We start from the raw sequence: 27,746 nt of genomic DNA, 5'->3' as shown, positions 1-27,746 counted from the left end.
AAGGACAGATTAAAATTCAACAAACAAAGGGAAAGATTTGTTCTTTATTAATGAACTTAAAAATGAAATTCCACGCACAAGCACAAGGACCCGAGTTCAATCCCTGGTACCAAAAAAAAATAAAAAATAAAAAATAAAAAATTACAGATCACAGAGTTCATCAACATTATCCCAGAATACTCTCTAATGGTGAGGTATAGTGGCACACACAGTAAGCCAAGCATTTGGGAGGCTGAGGCAGGAGAATCAAGAGTTCAGGGTCAGCCTGGACAACACAGTGAGAACCTGTCTCAGAACGAACAAAAACAAAACAAAAATTCAGCATACTCTCTACCACTAAACTTATGAAATTATCTGAATAAAGGCTTGGTATCTAATCCCACAGAAGACTGGCAAATAAAAGGGGAGCACAGGAAGCTGTTAATAAAAACAAAGTTATTTAAATGTTTCTTCCATCAAAATGCTCATGGGTATAGGATAAATGAATGAAATGATTTCTGAAAATTATTGCCCAGTGGAAAAAAGTGACACTGGAACACATTAAAAAAAAAACACCCAAAATGGCACTAAGGACATATTTTATTAATAGGTATTAGAATTATCAGCATTTTTCTAGGTTCTCATTAGTAGTGAAAATGTGAGAGCTGGCTAGATGAATTGTTATAGGTTCAGGAAGGATACTCTCCTTATCTAGTTAGGGATAACTAAAGTAAATAATATAAAAAGTACTTGAACAACAGCTTTAATTAGGATAGAGGGAGAAGAAGGAGGCAGGATAAGAATGTGAATAAATATGAAAGTCAAAAAAACCAGACATAGGGCTGAGGATTTAGTTCAGTGGCACTGCACCTGCCTCGCAAGTGCAAGGTCCTGAGTTCGATCCCCAGTACCAAAACCAAACGAAACCAAACCAAAACAAAAAACACCAGACATTACTTTAAGAGGCAGAGCTTAAAATCAACTCTTACTTTCTCAGAATTCTGTAGGTCAACTGGATATTCTTGTTTTCTTTTGCTTTTAAGGGGTCCCATTGATCACCAGACTTTTCTAGAACTGGTAACAGTCATTGGTTCTCTAGGAACTATCAACTTCATTTGCAAACATTCTTTTTTTTTTTTATTTTGAAAAATTTCAAGCCTACAATGCACACATACATACTCAATTTTACTTCTGTGACAACATTTGAACTTAACCTGTAGACATGATCATGATCCTTCATTTCCAAATGCTTCAGTACTTTTCTTCTTTTTTTTTTGGTACCACTGTGGATTGAACCCAAGGCCTCACACATATTAGGCAAGTGCTCTACCAAGGAGTAACGCTTCCAGTCTACCAGCCAGCCAGCCAGCCAGCCTGGCTGCCTATCTATCTATCTATCCATCCTATTTGTTTATTTTTGAGACTGGGTCTTGCTAGGCTGTCCAGGTTGGCCTTGAACCCGTGATCTTCTTGCCTTCACCTTCCAAGTAGCTGGGATTACAGGCATTCATCACCTCACCTGGTTCAGCATTTATCTCTTAAGAATAATAAGAACATTATCTTACACAACCACAATAGCGTTATTAAATGTAGGAAATTTACCCCTGACACAATACTATTTCTAATGTAGTTCATATTCAAGTTTATAAACTATTCTCAAATACAAGGATTCATTCCTCCTACCCAAACTGTGCGACCCTTCAGGGCCAGCAGCCTATAGATGCAGAGGCCAGGCAATAATTTGGAGCCAGTCTGCTCTGACACAGGAACTGGTAAGAAGAGATCCAGGGAAATGGGGCTGCCATAACACCAAACCTATGCATTACAAAGATCCTCAATCATGCTTTATCACAGGTTTCTAACATTCATATCTTTTGTATGTAACCACTAAAAAGTTTAGCATATCTAGAAAATTAGGACTGAGTCTATACAACATATTGTTAAAGAATGCAATAACACACACAGTGTCCTCTCTCACATCTCTCTTCTCCCATTCTCCATACTTCCAGGTGAGGAATACTATCCAAAATGCAACCCTTACCTTCTAAAATGGAAGGCTTTATGTTGGTTTCTATAATATCTAGTCTGTTATATTTGTACACCTAAAAGGAAAAACACAATAGTTTCAAGCAGAAAAACTAGATACTGGATAGTCAAGATACTTGGAAATATGGATCTCTTTCAGAAGTGACCAGGATACCTTCCTGAGAAGAAGGCTTTATATAAGGTAGCCAAAGAAATGCAACTCATTTCAGTAAAAAACAGTATTATTTCACAAATGGAGGGTGAATTCAAACATTATCAAGGATAAAATGGTTTTGAAAGAAAACATTGCTTATCCTTAGACCAGAATCCTGAACTACTTTTCTTAGTTTCACTCATTCAGAAGACAAAGATCTTATCTCCTTTATATTCTCTCTGCTTAGCCCCCAACATAGGGAGAATTTAAAGAATTCTCCTACCAGTCTCAGAGCTTCTTCCCAGGCAGCTCCTTCTAATAGCAAGAGCACAGCTTCTTCATAATCCTAACAAGCAAACAACAAGTAAGGCAACGGGTGAATGGAGTAAACATGTCAGATGTCATCACAATCTGCTACAAAACAGAACCCAGGGCAGCCTCCACCTCCTGGGCCAGCTTAATCCCCTACAGTTCCCATTCTCAGCATCGAGCCTAGCCTAATATACTCTGATATTAATCTCCATAAACGTTGATACAAAAGACAAAAGATGGGTGCTATCTTCTGAAGTGATGACAAAACAGAAGCTTAAGTATTATCTCTTTAATTTCTGGGTATCCAAACCATCATGTAGTCCTGCCAGAAATACCTACTTCCCCTGGTTTCACTAACAAACTTGATTTAGCAGGTTGGGAGGCTCCAAACTGTGAACAAGACCACACTCTGAAATCATGGCAGACTAGAATAGTTATCTTCTAAGGTTTTTTGATCTTTTTAACATTCTTCTCTCCAAGGTTATATTTTGAAAAACTAGAAAACCAAAAAATAATCAATGATGGTGAATACTTTTTCATGTGTTTATTGGCTATTTATACATCATTTTTGGAGAAATACCTACCCAATTCCTTTCCCTTTTTAAAATGGCTTTGTTTTTTGTTGAGTTATAGGAGTTCTTTATATATTCTAGATTTACAAATACTAATTCCTTCCATTCTATAAGCTTTCTTTTCATATTCTTGATAATCTTCTTGATACATAAGATTTTTGATATTTATGAAGCCCAATTTACAAGTTTTTACTTTTGTTTTTTGTGTGTTTATTTTTGTGTGTTTTGTTTTGGTGTTAATTCTAAGAACACACCAACAAAACCAATGTCATGAGGATTTACCTTTATATTTTGTTCTAAGAATTTTATAATTTTAGCTCTTCAATTTAGGTTGTGATTTATTTTGAGTGCCTTGCATTTTTTAAAACTCAGAAAATATCAAATAAAAATTTATGGATTCTCCTGAAATAGAGAAAACTATGAAAGATACTTTTTTTTTAATTTATTTTTTTGAAACATTTTAATCATTTTAAAATCTCTAAATACTTGATCACTTAAAGCAAAAGTAGTAACAGGTTATGAAATTTATAATGTATAGAGAATTAAAATGCTATGAACTTATATAGGACAAGAGGCAGAATGGAAGCATACTCTTACAAGGTTCTTACACTAGTATATACAAAATAGTGTACTATTATTTGAATGGGTAGTATGGTAAAAGAATGGTATTTACTCTAAATCCTAGAACTACTATTAAAATATTTAAAAAATACAGCTAGTAAGCCAGATTGATCAAAAGCAAATAAACAAAAAAGATACAAATAACCAATACTTGAGATAAAAGACAGGATATTTCATTACAGATCCTATGGACAACTTTGTGCCAATGTAGATTAAAAGGACAAATTCCTGAAAGATATGAACTACCTAAGCTCATTCCAGAAGAAACAGGTAACAATAAGCTTATATCTACTAAAGAAATTGAATTCATAGTGAAAAACATCACAAAGAAAACTTAGACCCAGGTGACTTACTGATAAATTTTACTACACATTTAAGAGAAAAAAAAAACACGTCAGAAGCTCAGCTGAGCTGGGAGATACGGGCTTTCAGGTGCTGAAGTAGCTGACCAAGGAAATAAATCAAAAATCAAAGGGCTGGGGATTTAGCTCAGTGGTCTCGTCGCCTGCTGCGCAAGCCCAAGGACCCGAGTTTGATCCCCAGTATCAAAAAAAAAAATAAAGAGTTAAGCCTTTATTAAGAGCAATGGCCGCAGATTTAGCTCAGTGGTTCTGGTGCCTGCCTCAAAAGCGCAAGGTCTGGAGTTTGACCCCTGGTACCAAAAAAACCCCAAACAAACAGAACTTCTTAAAAAAAAAGGGCCGGGTATTTAACTCAGTGGTTTCACTGGCTGCTGCGCAAGCACAAGGACCCCGAGTTTGATCCCTGGTATCAAAAAAAAAAAAAAAGCAATGGTATAAGCTAGAAACTAACCCCAGAAAAAGCACCAACTCACTGTTCTTTCATTCTTTCCCAAGGAACGAACAACACACTGGCCCATGGTTAATCAGTACAGGCATGAAAGTTGTATCACTGTTGAGGGAGCCTGGAATAAAAGGGTTCAGCAGTTTTCTAGACCTTGAGGGTTTGCAGCAATGCCAATGGGGGAGGCTAAAAGTGGGAGAGTGCTGGCAGTGAGAGTGGAGAATGGGGTCCTGGGAGTTTCCCACTCTTCTCCACAGTAGGTCAAGGCAGAGGTGTCTGAAAACAACCTTGGCCCAAGGTTCAAAAGACCTAGAAAATGAGAGCACCAGGGCTAGGAATACAGATGTGGAAAGAACAGACCAGCCAGGGGCTGTGAGCCCTTGGCTGCAACTCCCTGTATATCTGTATTACACTGGCAGTATAGCATGTCTGGTAAGGGAAGAACAGCCTTTCCCCATGAGGGCTCCTAGGTAAATTGCTCATGGTCACATCCGAAAAATCCCATACATTTTTAACCAGGAGCTAGACTCTTCTACACAAACTTCCAGAAAACAAAAGAGTAAGGAATTCCCTTCATATTATAAGAGCACCATTATCCTGATACAAAATCTGACAAAAACATAAGAAACTACAAACCCTCATGAATACAATAACCCCCCAAATACTTAGGAAATCCTCTGCAGAGGTTCTATAATATCCTTATAAAGTTAAACATCCACTTACCATGTGACCTAGCATTCTTACTCCTGTATCTATAAAGATTTATATAGAATATCCATAGCTGCTTTATTTATAAGAACCCCACACTGGGAAAAAAAAAATCCAAATACAGTATACATCAACTTGTGACTAGGTCCACAAATTATGATAATGTACACCTAAACAATGAAAAACTACTCAACAAAAAAGAAATAAACTACCGAAAAAGCTATACTGTGGATCTCAAAAGCACAATGTGAAAGAAATCAGACTAAAAAAATTACATACATATGATTCTATTTACATGAAATTCTATATAAAGCAAAACTTTAGTGAGAGAAACAGATCAGTGATTGCTAGAGGCTAGAATTAAGGAAGAAGACTGTAACAGAGAAAGCAGGCAATTTTTGAGATGTTAGAAATGTTCTATAACATGAGCATATAACGTATGACTGTACACATCTGTTAAAGCTCATACAATTCTTCATTTAAAATTGGTGAATTCGGTTATATGTAAATACACAATTATAATTTTATGAACTACTCTTTATTTATAAAGAAAAAAGATGGCAACAACTTATCCATTTAATCCACCACGTGACATAGTGTACCTTTCCATTCCAACCATTCTACCCTTCCAGAAATTCACTGATGTTTTCAAGTTAATCACCCAATATATTTTCTTTACAGGATCTAATAATATAAAATTTTAGTCATCTTCTCTCACCTTTATTACATAAGACATACTGAGCTATCTTAAAAGGACAATTATGTTAAGTAAATTTACTTGCCAATAATAACCACAAAAAACTCTTGCACCAAAGGCCAAAGTCCTACAAAGAAGTAATCCCTGTGCAAACTATATACCTGTGTCCTGTTACTCTGTGGCCAGTGTCAATGCAATTCTATTATTTTCATAATAAAAAAATTTTTTTTTTTGGTACTAGGGATCGAACTCAGGACCTTGCACTTGTGAGGCAGGAGTGGTGCACTAAGCTAAATCCCTGGCCCTTCATAATAAATTTTATAATTCTATCAAAAGTTCATACAGGTACTTATCCTTATAAACTCCGGTAAAACTGGAACTCCATAGTTCTTTTACTTTTCACTAGTATGGCACAACCAGGACTGGGGTTGTACAAGGGAAGAGGTGAGCTTACCTGGGCATACTGTTCCAGAACTATGGCTGCCTCATTGTGCTTTCTCTGCTCAACCAGCTTTCCTGCCAAGAGAAGAATAAGTATTTGACAAGAGATTTTTTGGCTGAAGTGGTTCTATAATATGTCTTTGTTATGTATCAAACTATGGACTTTGAATTTCTGTGAGGGGAACAGGCATACATACTAGAGTCTTATCCTAAATGGGAGTTAGAATCTACATTTAGCACAGGATTTGAAAAATCATATAGTCAAAATTAGCCTTAAAAAAATACTTCCAAAGATATGCATATGGGAAACAGACCTGACAGCTCTCACTAATCTAGTTCTTCCTCTTAACAGAAAAAGACTACTGTTTCTTCCACTGAGCACTAGGTGGAGGCAGCTGTATTATGTTTGGGGCATTGCAGAATCTGTAGCTCCTAGAAATCATTCTCACCAGAGCTGCAATAAGGATTCCAGGGAATTTGAGGCCAGCCTGCACTGCATAGTGAGACCTTGACTCAAAAAACCCAAAGTAATGACAACAACAACAAAAACTCACACACAACACAAAGAGAGACAAACAAAACCCACATCTTACTAAAGGATAGGCAGAATCATATGCTTCCCATCTCATGCTCATTCCAGGGTAGTATATTTTCACTAAAAAAGGAGGTAGAATGGCCTCCACTATTTAATAGTTATCTTCTGCTGCGTATATAAAATGCCTAAGTTAAATAGGCACATAAAGTGGCTCCACCTTACCACATTGCTCAAAAATCTCTAGTCATTATCCTCCCTACCTTTTTTCACTTAACATGTGAAAGAACTGAGTGGACTTCATCACAAGACATAGTAAATAGCAAGCTGAGAGTTGCTACTAGACTTCCCCAAAACAGTGCTAGGATGTATAAGATATCAATAACATAAGAGTTTCAAAAGAAGTTACAATTGAGCCAGAATGAATTATTAAAAGAAAAGTAAGGAAGTCTCAACATTTGTTTAAAAAAAAAACAACAAAAAAAACGGAGTTCAGCTTGGAAACTGAGAGTGATTAGAGAAGTCTATAGATCTAATAATTAAACAACAAAAGTGATAATCTCATATATTTTTATAATTCCACAGAAAAAGTAATGTAAACAATAAAGTAGATACATACATAAATTTAATAAACTATAATTTGGATTTTTTGCAGAGCTCCTTTTTAAAAAACCATAAATATTTATAAAACCTAATGGACATTATAGTCTGAATATCGTTCATCCCTTCTGAAAGGTATTTTGGAGTTTAATTCCTGTTGTGAGGTGTTTGGAGGATCACATAATCTGACTAAGGGATCTAGTGGGGCTTCTGGAGGTGACTGGGATTAGATAAGCTCATCAGGGTAGACCCCCATGACTGAATAATGTTGGCTTTATAAGAAGAGAGTAAAAGACCAGAATACACAGGTGTGCACACACTGCATCTCTCATCGACACAGGACAGACGTTCTGCATCAACTCAGGACATGGCCAGCAGGAAGGCCAGCACCAGATGTAGGCTCTCAACTTTGGAATACATCCATAAGCCCAATAAACCTCTTTTCTCTGTAACTTACCTAGCCTGTGCTAACTGTGTTATTAGCAACAGAAAATGGACTAGGAAAAAAAGGTAGAGGACAAAAAAGCACACCAGTCATTCATTTCTTTCCAGCACTGCTGAGAGGCCCACAGCCTACTCACCTCTTCCCCTCTCAGGACCCAGGGACTATCCACGGTAATATCCTCACCGTTATTTCAGGCAATCACTACACTCTGGGGCTGCTAAACTGCCTTCACTTTAGATTGCGTGTATATTTGGCCTTTTCTTCCGCCCCATTCCTAGCAATTACCATTATGATTTTCAACAATCTACTGTCTATACCAAAATGGCTCATCCTCAAATTTACCTTTACCTTCTTATAGGGCATATGGCCACCCAGGTACAATATAACTTACGACTATAAGTTTCAATGAATGAGATGGACTAGAAATGATAGTGTAATTTCCAGGTCATTTCCAACTTAACAATTAACTGTTTTCCCACTACTCTGGCTTTCCTTCTCTTCCAAGAACTGGAATGCAGATGTACACATAACCAAGCTGTAACTATTTACCTAAGAGATCGCAGAGCCACACAATGGAAGAATCTATTAGTCCTTACATGAGAGAAATAAAACTCTTTTCTTTAGTGTGTCGTTATACTTTGGGGATCATTTTTTGTTTGTTTGGAGTTGTTTTTTTCAGAGATGGGAACTGACCAGGACCTTGAACATGCTAGGCAAGTGCTCTGCCACTGAGCCACATCCCCAATTCCCATTTTGAGACTTTTGAGGCAGCTTAACCTTTATTCTGCTTGATGGAGCATTCTAAACTAAGCGACTATGAGGCTGTCTCAAAATATGCTGCCTTTCACTTGCAAAATATCAAATAAAAGACTTCTGAAGAAGTGGACAAAATAAATGACCCTGCTTACCTGCCAGAGTCCTACTTAGATCACCCAGCTGGTCCTTGGTCAAGTGAAGCTGGGTTGCCATGCAGAGGGCTTGCTGCCAGCTGGCACAAGCCAGAAAGGCTGAGAGAGCTTCCTCATAGGCACCACAACGGGCAAACACAAGCCCTGCTGTCTCAGGCTGGTGCTCTTGTGTCAGGTGCTCCCCATAAGCAAGGCAGATAGCCTGTGACAAGAATGAGTGTCAATGAGGAAATGTGACAATTGTTTCTTTAAACCTCCAGCTCAGGCTGCCTTAGTCATTGAAGTCTTGAATGACTTGAGAGAATTCTATTATTGATGAGTTAATTCAATCCTTTTTCTATTCATAACCTTACTGGGGATGTACCATCTATTCACTCAACAATTACAAAGTACCTAATTATGTACTATTTCTAGGCAGTGGGAATGATACACAGATGCAAAAGTAAAGCCAAACAAGAAACACCACCAGGTTCCTGCTCTTATGGAAGTAGAGAATGGGCTTACTGACACAATACAGCCTACAATATGATGGCTGTAAAGAGGGGAGTAAAGGGACAGAGAGTGATGGAGGTGCTATCTCTGAGAGAGGGCCCTGAGAAGAATGCATGTGAAGAGTGGGCGGGGGGTGGTATTCCCCACCAGAATGCAGGCAAGGTTCCAGGGTCTTCAGCAGGAATGTGCATGGCATGTCTGAGGAGTAACCAAGGCTGCTATGACTGGGGCAGAGAAAGCATGGGACAGAGGAATAGAAAACAAGGACCAAGAGGTAAGCACCCCCCAAATTCTACACTCCCCAAGCTCAATGTTAGGCAGAGACAGAACACAACCCACAGCCTGGTAGGGGAGACAGCAGAGAACCAGCAGTTTGATAAATGGGACTACCAGATAAGAACAGGGTGCTCTGTCAGTTTGTAATAGCTAAAACTTGGAAGCAGCCCAATTCCCCATCAACTGGTGACTGGATAAAGAAACTGTGGTTTTTTTATTAAATGGAGTACTACTCAGCCATAAAAAATAAGAAACTAGGGACATTTATAGAAAAAATGGATGCATATTGAGGCGATACTCATAAGTGAAATAAATAGGACAGATGTATAAATACCGAATAGTTTCTCTGATGTGAGAAACAAAGTTTAAATAAGGATCAAAATGTATAACAGATAATGTGAAATAGAAAAAAGAGGTCCAAGGGGGAAGTGAGAGGGGTTGGGGAAAGAAAGAAGGGAAAGGAATAAAAGGAAAAAAGGAGAAAAGGAAAAAAATGGAAACAAAGTCTTTGTAAATAGGAAGAGGTGGAGGGGTTGAAGGGAGGGCAGGGGAATGGGAAAAAAAATAAGAACCAAGATACACCATGTAAAGGTACAAATTCCCAATGATGAATGTCATCATATTGTATACCTAACATGTACCAATAAACTTAATGAATAAAAGAAGAAAGAACAGGGTGGGAGCTCAGTGTTTGGTATCTTGTCCAAGAATGACTTTCCAGAGGGGACCAAGTTTCTATGAATAGCTGGGGCTACAGGAAGGAGGGCAGACGGCTGGCAGAGGCATTACACAACATAACATCTGCGGAGCTACACACAAGTAACGGGGAGTGTGGAGAGTGGCAGAAGGTGGTGCTAAAGAAATCGGCAGGGACAGAGAATGTGTACATAATATGTGAACAACTGAAAATAGTGATGACAGTGGCACGGTACAGCAACAATTAATGACATGGCCTCAGTGGTCACACAGTCTGGGCTGTGTATCCCAAATCTGCTACTTTGTAGCTCTGGATGCTCAGGTAGGTTGTGTCCTCATCTGTGAGCCGGGCACCACACATAAAAATCAGGAGAGCCTCATTTCACATACCACATATCACACACCTTGTACTGCTGTGAGTTTGGTGGATAAAACTTCAGAGCTTCCTTATACAAGTTTTTATCTTTTATTAAATTTAAGCATTCTTGGAAGTATTCAGGTCCTGCAGGAATAAGATTCACACAAACATAGGCTTAAGACTTTGGAAGCATACTGGATTTCACTTATATCAGTAGTTCCCAAACAAAATTAAAGTAGGACCTTTTTAACATCCAATAATCCAAGTATCTGGAGAATGAACTACAGGAATTTGAATTTTTAACAAGCACCACTGCAAATTCTGAGGAAGGAGGAGCACTGGTTGGGATACTTAGGGACTCTACACTATCCTGCTCAGTGTAGTCTCAGACTCTTTGATAAGAATCATCTGGGGATCTTATTAAACACATGGCTCAGTCCTCCCTCCAATCAAAATTCTTCAAGGAACCCAGAACAGGATGCTGAACAAGCACTCAGGTCCTTGTCCCCACATCAGCCCTTAGGAAACAATCAACTGCGCCACCACAGGACGGGGATGGGGTGAAGGACATTAATGGGTATTGTTTTGGGTTGTTTTTTCTTTTTTTTTTACTCCATCACTGCCAATTAAACTTTCAGAGAACTAGAGGGAGTCTCAGTGCCCACTCCAGACAAGGTGGGGCTTCTCTCAATGCCCAACAGACACTACAAGAGTGATTATCAACAACTTTTACTCTGAGGCACTGAAGTGAACTTAGGAGGTCCTCAATCTTAACCCCAAAAGAATCTACTCCATGTTCTTTCTCAGCTAGGGAATAGCTCTGGTTTGGCAGTAGTGATTTGCCTTTCCCTCAGTAGATGAACATACAACATAGTTTTCAAATCAGAAAGTGAAATCAGTTTCTAAAATAATCTTTTATTTTAATTTATACCTTGGCTAGTTCCAAGGAAGACCTGAAGCAGAAACAAACATACTAGCCCTCACACTTACCACACTTGCTAAGGTGGCCGATGGCTTTTTCATACCGTTTCAAGTATTTGTCTATAGTGAACCTCTGGTAATTAGTTTCCATTTTCTTAAGCGAATTAAGAAATGGAAGATACTCTTTGGGATCCTAAAAAAATAAGTGAGGGGAACTTTATTACTTTTAATATTTACATAAAATATATATACAACATTCAATTATGGCAATAAGTCCACAGCAACATAATTTTAAATGTGTATACAGTAACAATTACGTTATTTAACACATAAAAATCAAACTGCATCAAGCAAATTTTGGTAAAAATGTTTTCACATATGAGTATTATTAGTTTACATCTGAGAGAAGGACTAATCCTTAACTAAGTCTCACAATAGCTATTCATTTCATAGAATAATAAGGAAAGTTAGGTGGTAATCCAAAAAATGCTTGACAGATGTACCCACATTTCTTCTGAAAGTGAGAAGCATTGCTCTTGCTGCTGGTTTCCTGACATTCCATGCTCGCTGTTTACAAACAACACATGTTGAATAAATGTATAATTACACTGAGTTGGACACAAAATTGATATTCATTGGCACTACCATCTCCAGCTCTGTGCCATGCCCTGTAAGCAAATTGTTTTTCTTCCTAAAGAGATGGAGCTGGGAGTAGCGGTGCATGTCTGTAATCCCAGCATTCTGGGATGCTGGGGTGGGAGGACTGTAAATTGCTGGGCCTGGGTAATTTAGCAACTTAGTGAGACCCTGTTTCAAAAGAAAAAAGTAAAAAAGAGCTGGACATGAGTTCAGTGCAAAAGCCCTGGGTTCAATCCCCAGAGCTGCAAAAACAAAAAAACAAGACAGTAAATAATTAAATGATGATATATTGAACAAGCACTGAATAAGTACAAGAATGCAACAAAACCCTTAATCTCAGCAAATTTACACCCTAAAAGGAGACAGACTGTGCTATGCTATGTAGGAGTAGCCCCTAGGGGAGCACATGTCTCTGAAGTGGGGCAAGAATGGGGCTTACTGGGTAGATGCTACCTTGGCATTCTTCAACACAGTTAAGAGAGAATTAGCCAGGCAAAAGGTGAGAGTAGCTGCAATGGAAATCTTTGGGCCCATGGAAGGCAGAAGTAACACTGCCCACAAAAGCATGTGGTGGCTGGTGGTGATAAAAAAGGAGGGGAGAAGGACATATGCACTGCCTTTCCTCCAGGAGCAGAGAGAAAAAGATATGCCAAAAGATGAGAAGGAAGAGATGCATATACATCAGACCACAGAATGGGTTTCTAAGCAATGTTATCACTTCTCAACTTTATCTCAGGGACAATGGGTATAATTCATGAAAGATTTTTCTTTCTGGAAAAATTGCTCTGGCAACAGAAAAGAAAACACTTGAGTTTGCAAAAAACTCAAAACAAAATGAAAAAACAGATTAAAAGATACACAGACCAGTGGTGCTCAAACTTTTTGACTACAGATGTTCTAAGGTGGGAAAAGAGGCCCTGAGCTTTTCCATCCTCCATGTTTTCATTCTACACTGGGAAAAAGAGCTACACAATAAAGAACTAGATTAGAACATGAATCACTTATTATATTTTCTTGATAAGAGAACAGTTCGTGCATATGCCTGTAATTTAAAAAACAACAATTTTATTTCACCTCTTCAACCTTATGTGTGGTGCTACTGATTAAACCCAGTGTGCCTTGCACATGCTAGGCAAACAATCTACCAATGAACAGCACCCCCCAAGTCCTCAACACATTGATAAGCACAGAACTACAACAAAGAATGAAACTTAGGAGTGTGGGTCCTGCAGGCTTATAGATTTGCCCCGCTCTGTACTCACAACATAACATCAGACAAGACACTGCACTCTCAGAGGAGAGGTTCATACTACTGTGACTACATAAACATGACCTGCAATGATGCAAAGTAAGAACTCCACATACCTTCTGTGACTTTTCAGCTACCATGATGACCAAATCAAAGTCATAGGTCCCAAGAGAATAATCATACAATTCATTAACATCTACCAGAAGGAACAAATACTTCAAGGCCTCTTCTGCACTCACACCATCAGGAACAGATGAACCATTCTCTGTTGGTGTTCAAGGAAACAAAACAGAATCACTTGAAGGAAAACCTAAAGACCTTACAAGGCAGAGAAATAGACCTTTTTTGACAGAACTGGACACCAAACCAATATATATTTTTGGCTCTTTCATACATGCTTATAGGGTACCACTCAAATACTTGATACAGGTCTTGCTTTTTTTTTGGTACCGGGGATTGAACTTGGGTCCTTGCGCTTGCGCAGCAGGCGGCGAAACCACTGAGCTAAATCCCCAGCCCATTTGATACAGGTCTTAAAATGGCAACCACAGGGCCACATGTTAACTGTGAAATGTGGCAATGACACAGCAATGTCATCTGCAAATGACCAGTGATAATCAAGGCCTTATTAAACATTCTGGGAGCGAGTCTCTACCTTGAAGTTCGTGTACCTTCTGCAGCACGATTTCTAGTTCTGGGGTAGTTTTCTTCACATGAGATGTGAGTATTGATAGGCAGTACCTGAGACAGTAAGTGAAGAACAGTAGAATTAGAAGGATAAGCTGGATAAGGACAACTACCCATTTCTGTTATTTCAAAGATGCCAATAATGGCAGCACCCATACTTGTGAGGGTTAATGCTCTCCATGGCTGTTCTCATTGCATCACAGATAAGGTCAAGTTTTTTCTCGGCAGGATCCACGGACAGATGGGTGCTGCTGGTAACTGAAGGAGGGTACATGGTCTTTGTGACATCTTCTTCCCTAAGAACAAATATATATGAACAGGTCACTAACTAGACATGTGGCTCAGTGATCAAACTACTATACATAGCTAACAAGTTGTTGAGATAAAATAAGAGCAATAATAATTTCAGGCATAAAGAATTCAAAATTTTCTTTAAAAATGTTATGTAAGAAAGAAAAACGGAATGATTTGCTTTACAATACTTTTTCAGTCAGGGATCTATCTTAGACATGCAAGTCTTGGAAAATTCTCTGAATTTTTGAAAAGAGTTTAAATATAAAAATTATCGAGACGTGAAACAGAAGACTTGTACAATAATGTTCGTAGATGTTTTATTCATATTAATCCCCAAAAGACACCCAAATCAAGGTGTTTAATAACTGGAGAATAAATAAGCAAATGGGAGTATATAGACAATGGGATATTACAAAGCAACAAGAAAAGAATGAACTAGTGATACATGTGAAAACACGGATGAACCCCAAGACAGTTGTGAAAGGCTAGGTGAAAGCAGCTTTATTTACCCAGAAAAGTAAATACTGTATGACTCCATTTTTATGTAGTTCTTCAATAGGCAAAACTGACCCACAGTGAATAACTCACAATAGTAGTTGCCTAAGTAGTGCCTATGTAGTGCCTATGTAGTTATGTAGTGCCTAAGTAGTGCCTATGAGACATAGGCACTAAATAAAGAGGAATTTTAGGAATTGGATGGGAAGGAAATGCTAGCTTGATGAGTGATTTGTGCCTTTCACTGCAGACAAATTTGCCCTCCCCCAAAGAACCTAAACTAGCCTATACACAAAGAATACACTCTAGTTAATGCTATAGAAGGTGAAGTCCTGAGAGATTACATGGAACTGATGTCTACAACTTACTCTGACATGAAACAGATGGGTGGGTGGACAAATTATAGATAGTGATAAAGCACATACAGGAAAATTTGAACTGGAGATTTAGGGTCATAAGACAGGACATTTCTAGACAATTCTTTCAAATTTCCATATGTTTAAAATATTTAACAAACTGGAAAACAATTATTGCAGGCAAAGACACCATTTGATCTCAACTCCCTAAGAGAAACAAAGTTTTAAATGTACAGCTAAAAATCAAGGTGAATAATAATTTTGAATGACAGGTTTTAAAGCCATAGTTTTAAGTAGGCTATTTTTAAAAGAGAAAATAACAAAAAATCTGGCATCTAAGAGTTACAATGATTTTTTAAATGAGCAGTAATTTCTCTAGCTATTTATATTTGATTTCCTTAAAAAGATAAAATTTATGAATTATCAAAATACTTACTTCAACTCTGTGAAAAACAAATTAATACGATTTACAGAATCTATCTGTCTAATGAAGGTTTCCACATTTTCAAGAAACACCTACCAAAAAAAAGACAAAACATTTTGAATGGGATCACATTAGTTCAAATATATAGTTAGCTGTGGTAAATGTTAGATTTAGAAAATTACCTTAGGGTTATGGTCATGAATCAGATTGAGATTAATTCTCAGTTTTCTCATGCATTCAAATGCTTCTTTAAACATCAGCCTATGAGGAGACAGAATGGATGGAAAGAGTATATCACAAAAAGTAACCTCCCTGGCCTAGCATATTTTCATTATGATACAAACCAGTTATAATCCAGAAAATTATCAGATAACTGAGATCTACTGTTTTAACCAAATATCAGCGGACAACTATCTAATACAAAGTTTGCTCCAATAGACTCAGAATTTTGATCACCTCACAACAATAACCCAGGCTTCTCTAGGTCAAGACTCCTCTACAAATCTGTTAAAAGCTATTGATAAATACACACAGATAGTTTGCTGTACAATTTCCATGGTTCACAGGCCACCTAAAGTCCATTCAGGTCCTTTTGAGTTAAGAGAAGCCCTCCTTTAGATGATGAGTTTCATGATTCTTTTTGCTATGAGTGTCTACTACAACATATAGTTATTAGGGTCATTAGTACAGTATTTAGGGTAGTAATACAGGATATTTCTGGACAGTTCTTTTAACTTTACCATATGTTTAAAGTATTTAACAAATTGGAAAACAATCATTGCAGATAAAGTCACCATCTGATCTCAACCCCCTAAGAGAAACAAAGTTTTAAATGTATAGCTAAAAATCAAGGTGAATACTAATTTTCAAGGTGAACAATAATTTTCTGAGATTTTGACTGAAGATATCTGTAATAAAAGTTTTTTGTACTGGTAAGTTGTAAAAATTATATTAAAATACTCATTGTCTACAAGCTAGAAGCTAGTCATACACATGGCACTTACTTGTCCAACCACTTCCGAATCTGAGCTAAAACCAGGGCTCGATGATGAACAACTTCTAAATTCCCCCTTGGCATCTTAAAAGTAAATAAATCAAAACAATAATATTTTTAATTAAGTGGAAAAATATGAATAGCAGCATACATAATTTTACCTAACTCCTCATTAAGAACTTTCACAATGCTGCACAAGCAATGAGCACACTTGTAGCAGAATCTAGATGTGCTCAGTATTTATCTGACTTTCAAGAAAAGCTTCCCTTTGAGCCTTACTAGTCAGAGCCTGTATCAACACTCCATTGTATAAACCTAACAATCTACCAGGAAATTACAATAAATGACTTAAAAGGATAAATGAGCCTAAAATAAAATCTGCAAGAATTCTGTCAGTGACTGAATGACAATCACAAAGCCTGAAAAATGAGCGTACCTGTAATATAAGCTTTGTGTCCTGAGGCACAACTGTGACAATCCGTGAACCCCTCTCCACCTTCCGCAGAACTTCCCCATTAGCCACATGACTGCTGCACAGACTTGCCTGCAATGCTAAAAATACCAGTAGCTAAGCCTTGAAAATTATCATGACAAGACACTCTGCATTAACCGCAAATGAAATGGCACACATTAACTGAAAGAGAGTAATTAACAACCAGGTCTCTATGCTCTCCCACTCAACCTCAAGATTATTAGCCCATGTGATGAACAATTTCATTCCTGGAACTTGCCCTCACTCTTACAGAGCTGTCCAAATTCTCAAACAATTTGGAAAAACATAGGGGCATCAGGACAGCTTCCTCTACTTCACAGCATCACCAGTATACTATACTCATATCAAGAAAGACCCTGCTTCCAAGTTAGTAACAAAGAAAATAAATGCACTTTGGGCCGGGGATTTAGCTCAGTGGTTCTGCCGCCTGCCTTGCAAGCGCAAGGTCCCGAGTTTGATCCCCGGTACCAAAAAAAGAAAAAGAAAATAAGTGTGCTTTTTAAAACAATGAAGCCACACACAGACACATGGGGCATGGAACAAAAGAAAAATGGAAGCCAATATCCTACAAACCATAAGATGAAATCCAGAAGTACAATGGAAGGTGGGTTAATGAAAAAAGAAAGGGCCGGGGATTTAGCGATTCAGTGGTTTTGCCGCCTGCTGCACAACCCCAAGAACCTGAGTTCGATCCCCAGCACCAAAAAAAAAAAAAGAAAAGAGAAAGATTAGAACCTAAAGTTAAAGCATACTGCTAGTTTGGGATCTAGATAGTAACTCAAAGTAAAATATCAGATCAGTTATATAAAAAAATTTCATGAAAAATTCTTATTTAATTTTAGAATGTGATACTTAAGGGAGGACTTCCATATCTGGAAAACTTCTCTAACTGGTACAGAATGATTTAACTGAGATTAGAAGCTAAGTAAATGAAATCTAAAAGTTTTCTCCAGCCTACGACTCCATGGCAAAAAGCCAAAGTAGGTAAAGAAGTTAAGTCTTCAAGACTCCAAATGACAAAAGACACTGCAAGAGGGCTATCTCTATTTTATACATTGAAAACTTACTTTTAAATGAAGTATCCCTTAGGGAAAAACACTGGCAGGTATGAGAATGGGTTGTCAACAATAAAAACTCATCACATACTGTGAATGATGTGATATTTGATGCAACCTGCAACAAGGAAAAAGAAGCAAGGGGGGGCATTAGCGGTATTATGTAGCACAAACTGTGAAAAGGATCCAACATCCAACCAAGCCTTGATACCTCATTGTCACTGATGAAAAAGCGACACCTGTCAGTCAGACCAAGGACACATTCCTACAAAGAAACCAAATATAAATTAAATGCAATTCTATTTCAAACTAGTGACACCTAACCTCTTTATTACAGAGATCTATTGTTTTATGATTTCACACCTAAGTCCTCATAACCAGAACTGAATGTAGATGCCCAAGATGGACTGGTCCAATATGAAATGGTGTATGATGCCACCCAGTCCATCAGCAAGTCCTGTTATTTCTATCTTCTCTATTGATCTTGAATACATCTCCTGTCCTAAGTCACTGATTCCTCTATGTTGATCTTTCATTCAACTCTCACACCTCTCCAATCTACTTCTCTGGGCAGCCAGACCACCTATCAACTACGAAGCAGAACACATGACTCAACTGACTGAAAATCATAAATAACTTTCTGTTGCTCAGCTCCAGCCACACTACCTCCACTGAGTCATCTGAATAAAATGAGATCTTTCCAAACTCAAGATGTTTCTAGTTCTTCTGCAAACACTCTTTCTAGTGACAGCTTTCTTCTTCACATTGCAGCACATACATCACTGCCTCAGGGATATTTTCCTGTACCACCAAAAGATTCCCATCTTCCAGCTATCATTCTATAACTGTTCCCAAGTACTTCATTATTCTCTATCATTATATCCTATTGATTTCTTTCATCTCCCATCAGAAGCAATAATTTTACCGAGATTGATAGAAGAGGATTGACTCAGTTGTTTTAATTTATAACCACTGCATCCTACCACTTCTCCAACAGACATTCTAACATTTGATGAATGATAACCTAGTGAATATTCTTTTTGAATTCACATTTGTTGTCCTAAAAAGCTATCTAGTAAAACTAGTTTTGAGTATTTTGTTAAACTAGGGATAAAATCTGCCAATCATATACAATATCTTATTTAATTCTCATGAATCCCAAAGGAAAGATGCTGATTTTCTCATCTTATAGATAAAGTATGGATCCACAAAGTGAGATACTCTCCTACTGTTCCCTTGGGATTTACTGGAGACCCAAATCTAACTCCAAAGCCCACACTCTTTCCACCTAATACCATCAGTCACTGGACAACTATTTTAAGAGATAAACTTCCTTATCTTGTGTTCACTTACCTCTCCTCCAATCACAGCCAATTCAGTCTGTGTGCATGGATAAGGAAATCGAACAGGAAATCCACCCAGGCTCTTCCATGGTTCAACAGCCAAAGAAGGTGACTCTGCAAGATTGGCAGACCTGGTTTACAAAGAGCTGATTGTATCTTTTTTAAAAAAATAAAACATTGACACCAATACTTCCTAAAATACTTAATACACAATTTACATCACTCTCAAAATGTATTTTAGAAGGTCATTAGGACACTCTGCTCATTATAAGAAAAAACAGAAGATACTTTCCAATTCTACTCTATAGTTTATAGAGTTTCCAGGGTTATTAAAAGGCTTAGCCAACAGGCTGAGGACGTAGCTCTGTAGCAAAGCAATTGATGGGTTCAATCCCCAGCACTTAGGGGAAATAAAAGAGCCCTGACAAGATACTGATACAATACTGTCAAGTACAAGATACTGACAAGTACATGTTCTCAAGAATTAAATATTGCATAAGAGCTAGACATGTTTTCCTAAAACTTTGGTACTTACCCCAAAGGAACTTAAGTATCTGGCCATCAGCCAGCTGCAATGCTACTGACTTGGTCTTAGAACTGTGACACAGACTGATTATAATCCCATCCACTGTCACAGATGAGCTACAGAAAGTTTAAGAGGGTGGAGGAATAAAGACACCATTACTCTCAAAAGCAGAGACATTTCACTGATTTTGCAAAACAGAAAAAAAAAAAATATATATATATATATACACATACATACACATATATGCAATTGCTCCTTGGTGCTGCACTGCCAATTTCTTTTTTTTTGGTACCAGGGATCGAACTCGAGTCCTTGCGCTTGCGCAGCAGGCAGTGAAACCACTGAGCTAAATCCCCAGCCAAAACATTTAGCATACTTTTTTTTTTTTTGGTACTGGGGATCAAACTCGGGACCTTGCGCTTGTGAGGCAAGTGGCAGAACCACTGAGCTAAATCCCCAGCCCTGCACTGCCAAAAAAATGTATACATTGTGGGGGGTGGTGGGGGGGGATGACTTGTATAAATATTTTAATACTAAATTTATTGAGAAATCATGACAGTAATACAAGTGACCTTTGGCCTCTACAATTACAAGAGGTGGTCAAAGTGGAGGCCATTAGCTTCCAGACATTTATTAGTATGGTGAACTGCTGAAGTATGTATACATTTTTTTGGCAGATTCTGTATATATACTCATATATGCACACATAATACTAAGTGTACACACATACAGATACAGACAGATAGATGGAGAGATAAATTATTGTAAGTCTAAGCCCAATGAAAGCAGTTACTTGTTACATAACACTATTTTCTGCAAAACCAATAAGCTATCTACATTGTAAAGTCATCATTCCTATTTTGGCAGTAACTTACTATAATTTAATGCCTTCATTAATATTCCATAGTATCAATATCATTGTTCTTAAACCATAAATTGCATGAATAAACTGGTATATGAAAAAAGGACACACTCATTTCTCTATTGCTGTCATAAGAAAAACTGTATTAAAGAGAAGAAGGAATCTGTTATTGCCATTATTTTTTCCACAGTCTATGAACAGAGAGAAGTAAAATTTCTTAAAAGAGGTAGCTATAAAAGCAAATCATACCACGGCTAACATTTAATTCAAAGAGGTTTTTGGGCCGGGGATTTAGCTCAGTGGTTCCACCACCTGCCTCACAAGCACAAGGTCCCAAGTTTGATCCCCGGTACCAAAAAAAAAAAAGTATACCTACAGAAAATGTAACCTATTAATTGCTATAAACTGAGGGACAGTCCACTCCTTAAAGACATATTTTACATGAACAAAATAGTTCCTGAAAAACAAAAGTCAAAGCAGTAGAAAAATATTGCAAATGACCTTATTTCTAAAGGAGATGACTACATCTAGCTTTTCCTTCTTCAAAGTAATGATAAAGAACTTCAAATCTGAAGAATAGAAATTTGTATAATTTAGACATTTCTCATGTAAACTGTCTGCTTTCAAAAAGCTGGTCAACTTTGAGTGATGTTTATATACATCAAAATATCGTGAAACATTATGAGTCAAACATGAGAAGTAAATAACTTCATTATAATGTGTTTTGTGTATATAATAAGGAAAGGTTCCTAATTTTGTCAACAAGGTTCTCCAAATATAAATCTAACCAGTAAGGCTTTAATTACAAATGATTCTGGGAATTACAAACATAACTAAGTTGCCAATTCTTGACTCTGGAATCCAGAGGTGTTTGGAGAATTAGTCAGAAAATACTATCAACTGCATACATGGTTTGTAAGACAGAGAAGAGCATTTATTAAATGATACCAGTTAATAGAGGAGCCTTTTTTAGTGGTAAAGGCAGTCAAGTGCCAAACAGGATATACAGAAAAAACGGGTCAGAAGAAGCATTTGACATCACTACTTCAAAATGAAGCATATTTCTGTATATAACATTTCTTCCCATTGCATTAACATAAGAATTACATTCTCACACCTGACAGTTACTAAAATCAATTGTAAGAGTTAACAATACCTGCTCTATGTGGATAGATGATGAATTAAAGTATTTAACAAAAAAACCAGACATGTGGGGTAATAGAACAGAGAAGCAGAAACAACCCCAGGCATATTCAGCTATTTGATCTTTGACAAAGGGGCCAAAACTGGAGGAAAGAGCCTCTTCAATAAATGCTGCTGAGTAAACTGGATATTTACATGCATGATTTAGTCTGGATCAATGTACTGAACTAAATAAAAAATGGCCAAAGATCTAAATATTCAAACAGAAATAATCTGTGGGACAATAAAATAGGTAAAGCTCTTGAAGATATAGATGTAGCCAAGGACTTTCTGAACAGAACCCCAATGCCATATGAAATAGCACCAAAAATCAACAAATGTGATCATATCAAATTAAAAAGCTTTTGCAGAGCAAAGGAAACAACTAGCACAGTGAAGGGGCCACCTACAGAATGGGAAAAACAACTTTGCCAGCTATTCCTCAGGCAGAGGACTAACATCTACAATATACAGAGAACTCAAAAAAATTACTGCCTCCAAAGTAAAAGACCCAATCAAAAAATGGGCAAGTGAAATGAATAGACACTTTCAGAAAAAGTGCAAATGGTCAGCAAATACATGAAAAAATGTTCAAAATCATTGGTCACTACAGAAATGCAAACTAAAACAACACAGATTCCATTTTACTCCAGAAAGAATAGCTATCATCAAGAAATCAAATAATAACAAATGCTGGCAAGGCTGTGGCAGAAAAAGGACTACATTGTTGGTGGGAATGTAAACTAGTACAACTACGTACTATGGAAATCAGCAGATTCCTCAAAAAACTAAAAGGAGAAATTTCATTTGAACCAGGTATTCCCCTTCTAGGTATCTTCCTGAAAGAGTTAAACACATATTCAGTGATATATGGATACCTATGTCTTTAGCAGGACAATTCATAATAGCTAAATCATGGAAGCACCTTATATGCCCATCAACAGACGAATGGATAAAGAAAATGTAGTATTTATATATAATGGAGTACTACTCTGCCATAAAGAAGGATAAATGTGATCATTTGTAGGTAAACGGTCGCACCTTGAGTTCATCATACTAAGTGAAATAAATCAGACACACAAACTTAAGTACCACAGTTTCACTTTTATGTGAAACCTAAAATATAAATTCAGAGCAAAATAAAAAGATAATAGGAAGTAGGGAGATCTTTTCAAATGGGAAGGGGAACAAAAGATGGACAAAGGGGAAGAGGGAAGGGACACGGAATTTTAAAGAAAGAATAGGCAGAAATGGAGAAAGAGCTTTTGCAAATGCAGAGGGGACTAAGAGATGGAGCAGGAAGGCTGAGGAGGGTTGGGGATGAAAAAAGAACTAAGATGTGCTGTGTACATGTAACAACTGCCCACAATAAATGTAATCATTATACACTACAAACAGGTATTGTACTAATAAAAATAAACATTTACAAAAGATGAAAAAAGTAAGGCATTTGACATATCTTCAATGTTTTGCCTCATCTATTGGTATCTGCCCCACTTTTCACTACTCCTTGATATAACTTTGGTCTGTTATTTTGATACGACTCAACAGACTTAACCCTCTTCCAAAGTGTGTCCAACAAGAAAGCCACTGCTCAACTTTGCTCTTAGAATTTAAAAAAGCCCTCTGTACATAAAGGATCACAGCATAACTTCATGTGCTTACTGAGTATGTGAAATAGAGAAGGACTGCAATACCTGATGATGAGCTGCCCTTGCTCCTCAGCTGCCTCAGAAGAAGCTATAGTCAAACGGTGAACAGTAGACTGTGGGCTGAACTGACTGTGGCTTACAGCCAGGAAACTGTCTTCTTCAATCCAGGTGAGAAGGGTGAGCTTCAGTGGGTTTACTTCTTTATCTTCATCATTCTCAAACTGAATTCTGTTTAAAAAAAAAAAAATCTAAGATATGAATAAAACTTTAAAAGCACTGAACCTTTAAAATCTTTCCTAAGGAAACAATGAACCATGTAGTATATGGTCATCTCCTAATTATCTGGAGGAACAAAACCTGAGCTAAATACTAGAAAAATCCAAAAATAATGTTTGTCTGGCTTAATCTCTCTTCGTATTTATTTTAAAGCCATGGGGAGGGTGAGGGGTACCAAAAATCAAACTCAGGGCCTCAGGCTTACAAGGCAGGTGCTGTACCACTGAGCTACATCCCAAACCGTATTTACTTTAAGTTTCCCGTGGCCTGAGATCTTTAGAGTGGAAGAGAACATTTCAGGAAATTGATTGTACAAGGAAATTTACCTGTCCCATGCTTTCTACTGTTACCACTCAGCAGCATTCAAACCAGATGTCAGTAGATACCTGGGTCTCAGTAAGACGAGCCCTTTACTAAGGACCTCACATCACAGAGACTGACCAGTTTGGGAGATGGTTTCTGTGTATCCGCTGCCTTCTTTGGGGAGCATCTATCCACCTGATCAGGGCACTGTTTTTGCCACCTCGCATAGGCACCCATTCAGGCTACTTTCTGCCTTTTATATCCAATGACACCTCAGCTCCCACTGAAGAAGCAAGTCATGCCATGATCTTCCTTTTCAACCAGCTCTTCCCAAACTTGGTCGAGCTACAGAGTATTCTTTACATGGGATCATTCCTATCTGGTTTTCACTAACACTCTCCCAGTCCTTTCCAATCCCAAACCAATCCTTTCACAAGGATCAAGAGAAGTATTCATGTCATTCACGAAATCTTCTCTGAATGACTTGGAGTTATTCCTCTCAATTTTGTAAAAATAAAACTATATTCTAAACTGGCTCATATTTTCTAATTTGCCTTGTATTTTATCCTCTAGTAGTTTCAAGTCTGTGTGCTGAAATTTGGTTCTGGAATGAAATTCACCTCCAAAACCTCAGCCAAAATAAACCCTTCTTCTCTGTAAGTTGACTTATCTCAGGAATTTGTAATAGTAATGGAAAGCTAACATACTGTAAGAAGAAATAGGCAAGTAAATATTCTTTAAAAAGTATTAAACACTATATAAGCAGCCCCCAAATCATACATAGGATGAATACTTCTGAATACTTACATATTTATTCAATTGTTATTTGCTACGCTGTATTTTTTTCCTATTACTTTACTAATAGACACTCTCAATAGGCAAAGTAGGTCAGTAATTACAAACATAGAATAGAATAGAATCAAATTTTGGATTCTGCAGTTATCAGGTTCATGACCTTGATCAAGGTACCTATCCTATAACTCTGTTTTTTGTTTTCTTTTAAATTTTATTGGTACATTTTAGGTATACAATATAATGACATTCATCACTGAAAATTTGTACCTTTACAAAATATATCTATAACTTTGTTTTTTCAATCTGTAAGCACTTAATAGCACTTTTAAAAAAACATTTTGCCATAGAAGTAGTATTATAATTTCGCATCTGGGTCCTCCTGCAAATATCCAGTTGTATGAAATATTGTTTCAGTAAAAAAAAAAAATGGATTCTGATTTCAGTCTGGGAACTTCAAAATATAACACCCATCAGTTAGAGTCTGGGACGAGGCCAAGGCTAAAGCTGCACTGAGTCATCCGTATATTAACATATACCTCCATATTTATGTAAGAGGATACAACTCTGCCTATAATCTTTACCTCTTATCTTTCCTATGTGATTTTCCCTGGAGAACCAACATCTGTCCTGAGCTGGGGAGTGGGTTCTGACTGGCTCATGATTCCCATTTCCTTGCCACCCACTGGAATACAGAGCACTCAGAAAAACCAAGTAACCCCCTCAACCTGGATGAAAAACCAGGGCCTGGCTGTTGTATCTCCTTCTTGTTCCACTCAGCAACAGGCGGAGAATAACAAGTGGTTGACTGTAAAAAAAAAGTGCTGGCTGATTCTGTTCCCAGAGGCCCAAAATAATTAAGAACTTACATGTATCTCTTTTCCAGATGAGGTGTTTTAAGAGGAACTTTAAATCCATTTCCACCCACAGCTCCCAGTTTCACTGTGGGGTCCACACTTGGACTATCACCTAGAAAATAAGAAGGCAAATATTACCGTTGTAAACTGTAAATCATTTTCCTGATACTAAGGGGATGGGGGGCCTGCAATTAATGAGTTCTAGAAGATAAATAAAACAATCCAGAAAATAACTACATGTCAACCTCTTTCATCTCTGCATATCTTTGAGGCTTAGCCAAGACCTGCTTCCTGTTAACACCAGGTCAGGTACAACCTTTACCAATAAAAGCCACACCAGCAAGACAGGTGAAGGGCCTACCTTCTCATTCTGTGCTATTTCTTCCACTGTCCTGCAACCACCTCTGTTATCTCACATCTTTGATAATCCTTAACACTCATTTAAAAGACATTTTCTTTTCCACTCTTGATCCAGTGTATTCACAGTGGGCAAGGCAATCCTTTAAAAAATTCAGTCATACAGGGTATAGTAGTGCATGCCTATAATCCCAGCTACCCAGGGGGTGGAGGCAGCAGATGTCAAGATTGAGGTGAGCCTGGGAAACTTAGTGAGAACTCAGACCTTATCTCAAAATAAAAAATAAAATGGGCTGGGGATGTCATTCAGTGGTACATTATTTGTCTAGCACACACAAGCCTTGGGTACAATCTTCAGTACCAAAACCAAAACAAACAAAAATCAGTCAGGACACTGCACTTCTCTGTTCCAAGCCCACTCGAGGCTTTATAGCTCACTCAGAGTAAAAGCCTTCAAGGCCCTATAAGAGCTGCTCCCAATCATCTCTAGGATCCCACCCACCAATCTCCTTTCATTTTCTCTGCTGCAGCCACCATGAACTCCTAGGTGTTTTCAAAACACAACAGATATCTTTGCAGCTGCTTTTCTACTCTCCTGTGAATGCTCTCATCGCACATGTTCACATGGCTCGGACTCTGATTCTAACCAGGTCTCTGCTTAAACATTCTCACAGAGAGGACTTCCCCCATCACCCTAGATACAAAAGCCACGTTTCCCTAGTAGGTCCCTATCCTCCAGCTCTCCTTGTATCCCATTTTGCTTAATTTTTCTCCACTGCACTTACCAAATGATGGATTATATTGTCTTGATAATGAACATATTATCACTTTTTCTTAAAAAGATATTTTTAAAATTTTAAGGATTGTAATAGCCAACTAAACTCAGAGAAACTGATACTATATCTAAATAGGATTCATGTGAACAGTAGGCTGTTGATTTAGCAGAAAAGCTGATGTAAAAGCAGGGAATGTTAGTATGAACTAATTAATTATTCTCTCTCAGCAGCTGCCTAGGCTTTTGCTGACTGAAAAGTCCAACAAAGCACTTTTGAAACAAGGATCATTTCTATATGCCAATTTACTTTATGATATGATCATAAAGCTCACAAATTAAAAAAAAAAATTCAAGTATTCCAGTACATCAAGATAACAACAGAGAATGAGAAAAGACAACTAAAGTAGAAGCTGGAACTCTGACATGGTTTAAGTAGAGTACAAGATCAAGGGGGCCGGGATTTAGCTCAGTGATTTCGCCACCTGCTGTGCAAGCGCAAGGACCCGAGTTCGATCTCCGGTACCAAAAAAAAAAAATTTGGGCCGGGGATTTAGCTCAATGGTTTCACCGCCTGCCGTGCAAGCGTAAGGACCC

The 27,746-nt window shown here is 37.6% G+C and overlaps 1 protein-coding gene and 1 non-coding gene across 11 annotated transcripts in view; both read right to left on the bottom strand.

The window, feature by feature from the left end:
* The window catches only part of Elp1 (elongator acetyltransferase complex subunit 1), a 70,018-nt gene that overhangs the window by 9,578 nt on the left and 32,694 nt on the right, over positions 1-27,746 (bottom strand). For all 10 annotated transcript variants that reach the window (XM_087184197.1, XM_021261149.2, XM_004848154.3 and 7 more), the window contains 19 exons: positions 26,033-26,132; positions 23,838-24,020; positions 20,106-20,212; positions 19,581-19,684; positions 18,439-18,492; positions 18,240-18,345; positions 17,116-17,231; positions 16,690-16,763; positions 15,868-15,946; positions 15,698-15,777; positions 14,275-14,412; positions 14,085-14,170; positions 13,546-13,694; positions 11,611-11,734; positions 10,667-10,764; positions 8,799-9,000; positions 6,327-6,388; positions 2,442-2,504; positions 2,021-2,081 (listed from right to left, as the gene is read on the bottom strand). In XM_087184197.1, the coding sequence (XP_087040323.1) occupies positions 2,021-2,081; positions 2,442-2,504; positions 6,327-6,388; positions 8,799-9,000; positions 10,667-10,764; positions 11,611-11,734; positions 13,546-13,694; positions 14,085-14,170; positions 14,275-14,412; positions 15,698-15,777; positions 15,868-15,946; positions 16,690-16,763; positions 17,116-17,231; positions 18,240-18,345; positions 18,439-18,492; positions 19,581-19,684; positions 20,106-20,212; positions 23,838-24,020; positions 26,033-26,132 (1,986 nt within the window). The remainder of the gene's footprint in view (positions 1-2,020; positions 2,082-2,441; positions 2,505-6,326; positions 6,389-8,798; positions 9,001-10,666; positions 10,765-11,610; positions 11,735-13,545; positions 13,695-14,084; positions 14,171-14,274; positions 14,413-15,697; positions 15,778-15,867; positions 15,947-16,689; positions 16,764-17,115; positions 17,232-18,239; positions 18,346-18,438; positions 18,493-19,580; positions 19,685-20,105; positions 20,213-23,837; positions 24,021-26,032; positions 26,133-27,746) is intronic.
* On the bottom strand, positions 1,666-1,800 carry LOC147825789 (small nucleolar RNA SNORA42/SNORA80 family). Its single transcript, XR_015440167.1, has one exon. It is a non-coding gene; the product is annotated as a small nucleolar RNA SNORA42/SNORA80 family (small nucleolar RNA).

Source organism: Heterocephalus glaber, unplaced genomic scaffold (assembly GCF_053883595.1).
Source record: "Heterocephalus glaber isolate CG9 unplaced genomic scaffold, H.glaber_assembly_v1.0 deba00001481, whole genome shotgun sequence".
NCBI lineage: Eukaryota > Metazoa > Chordata > Mammalia > Rodentia > Bathyergidae > Heterocephalus > Heterocephalus glaber.
Note: the sequence above shows the minus strand (reverse complement) of the source record. Positions and strands in the feature narration are given on the sequence as shown.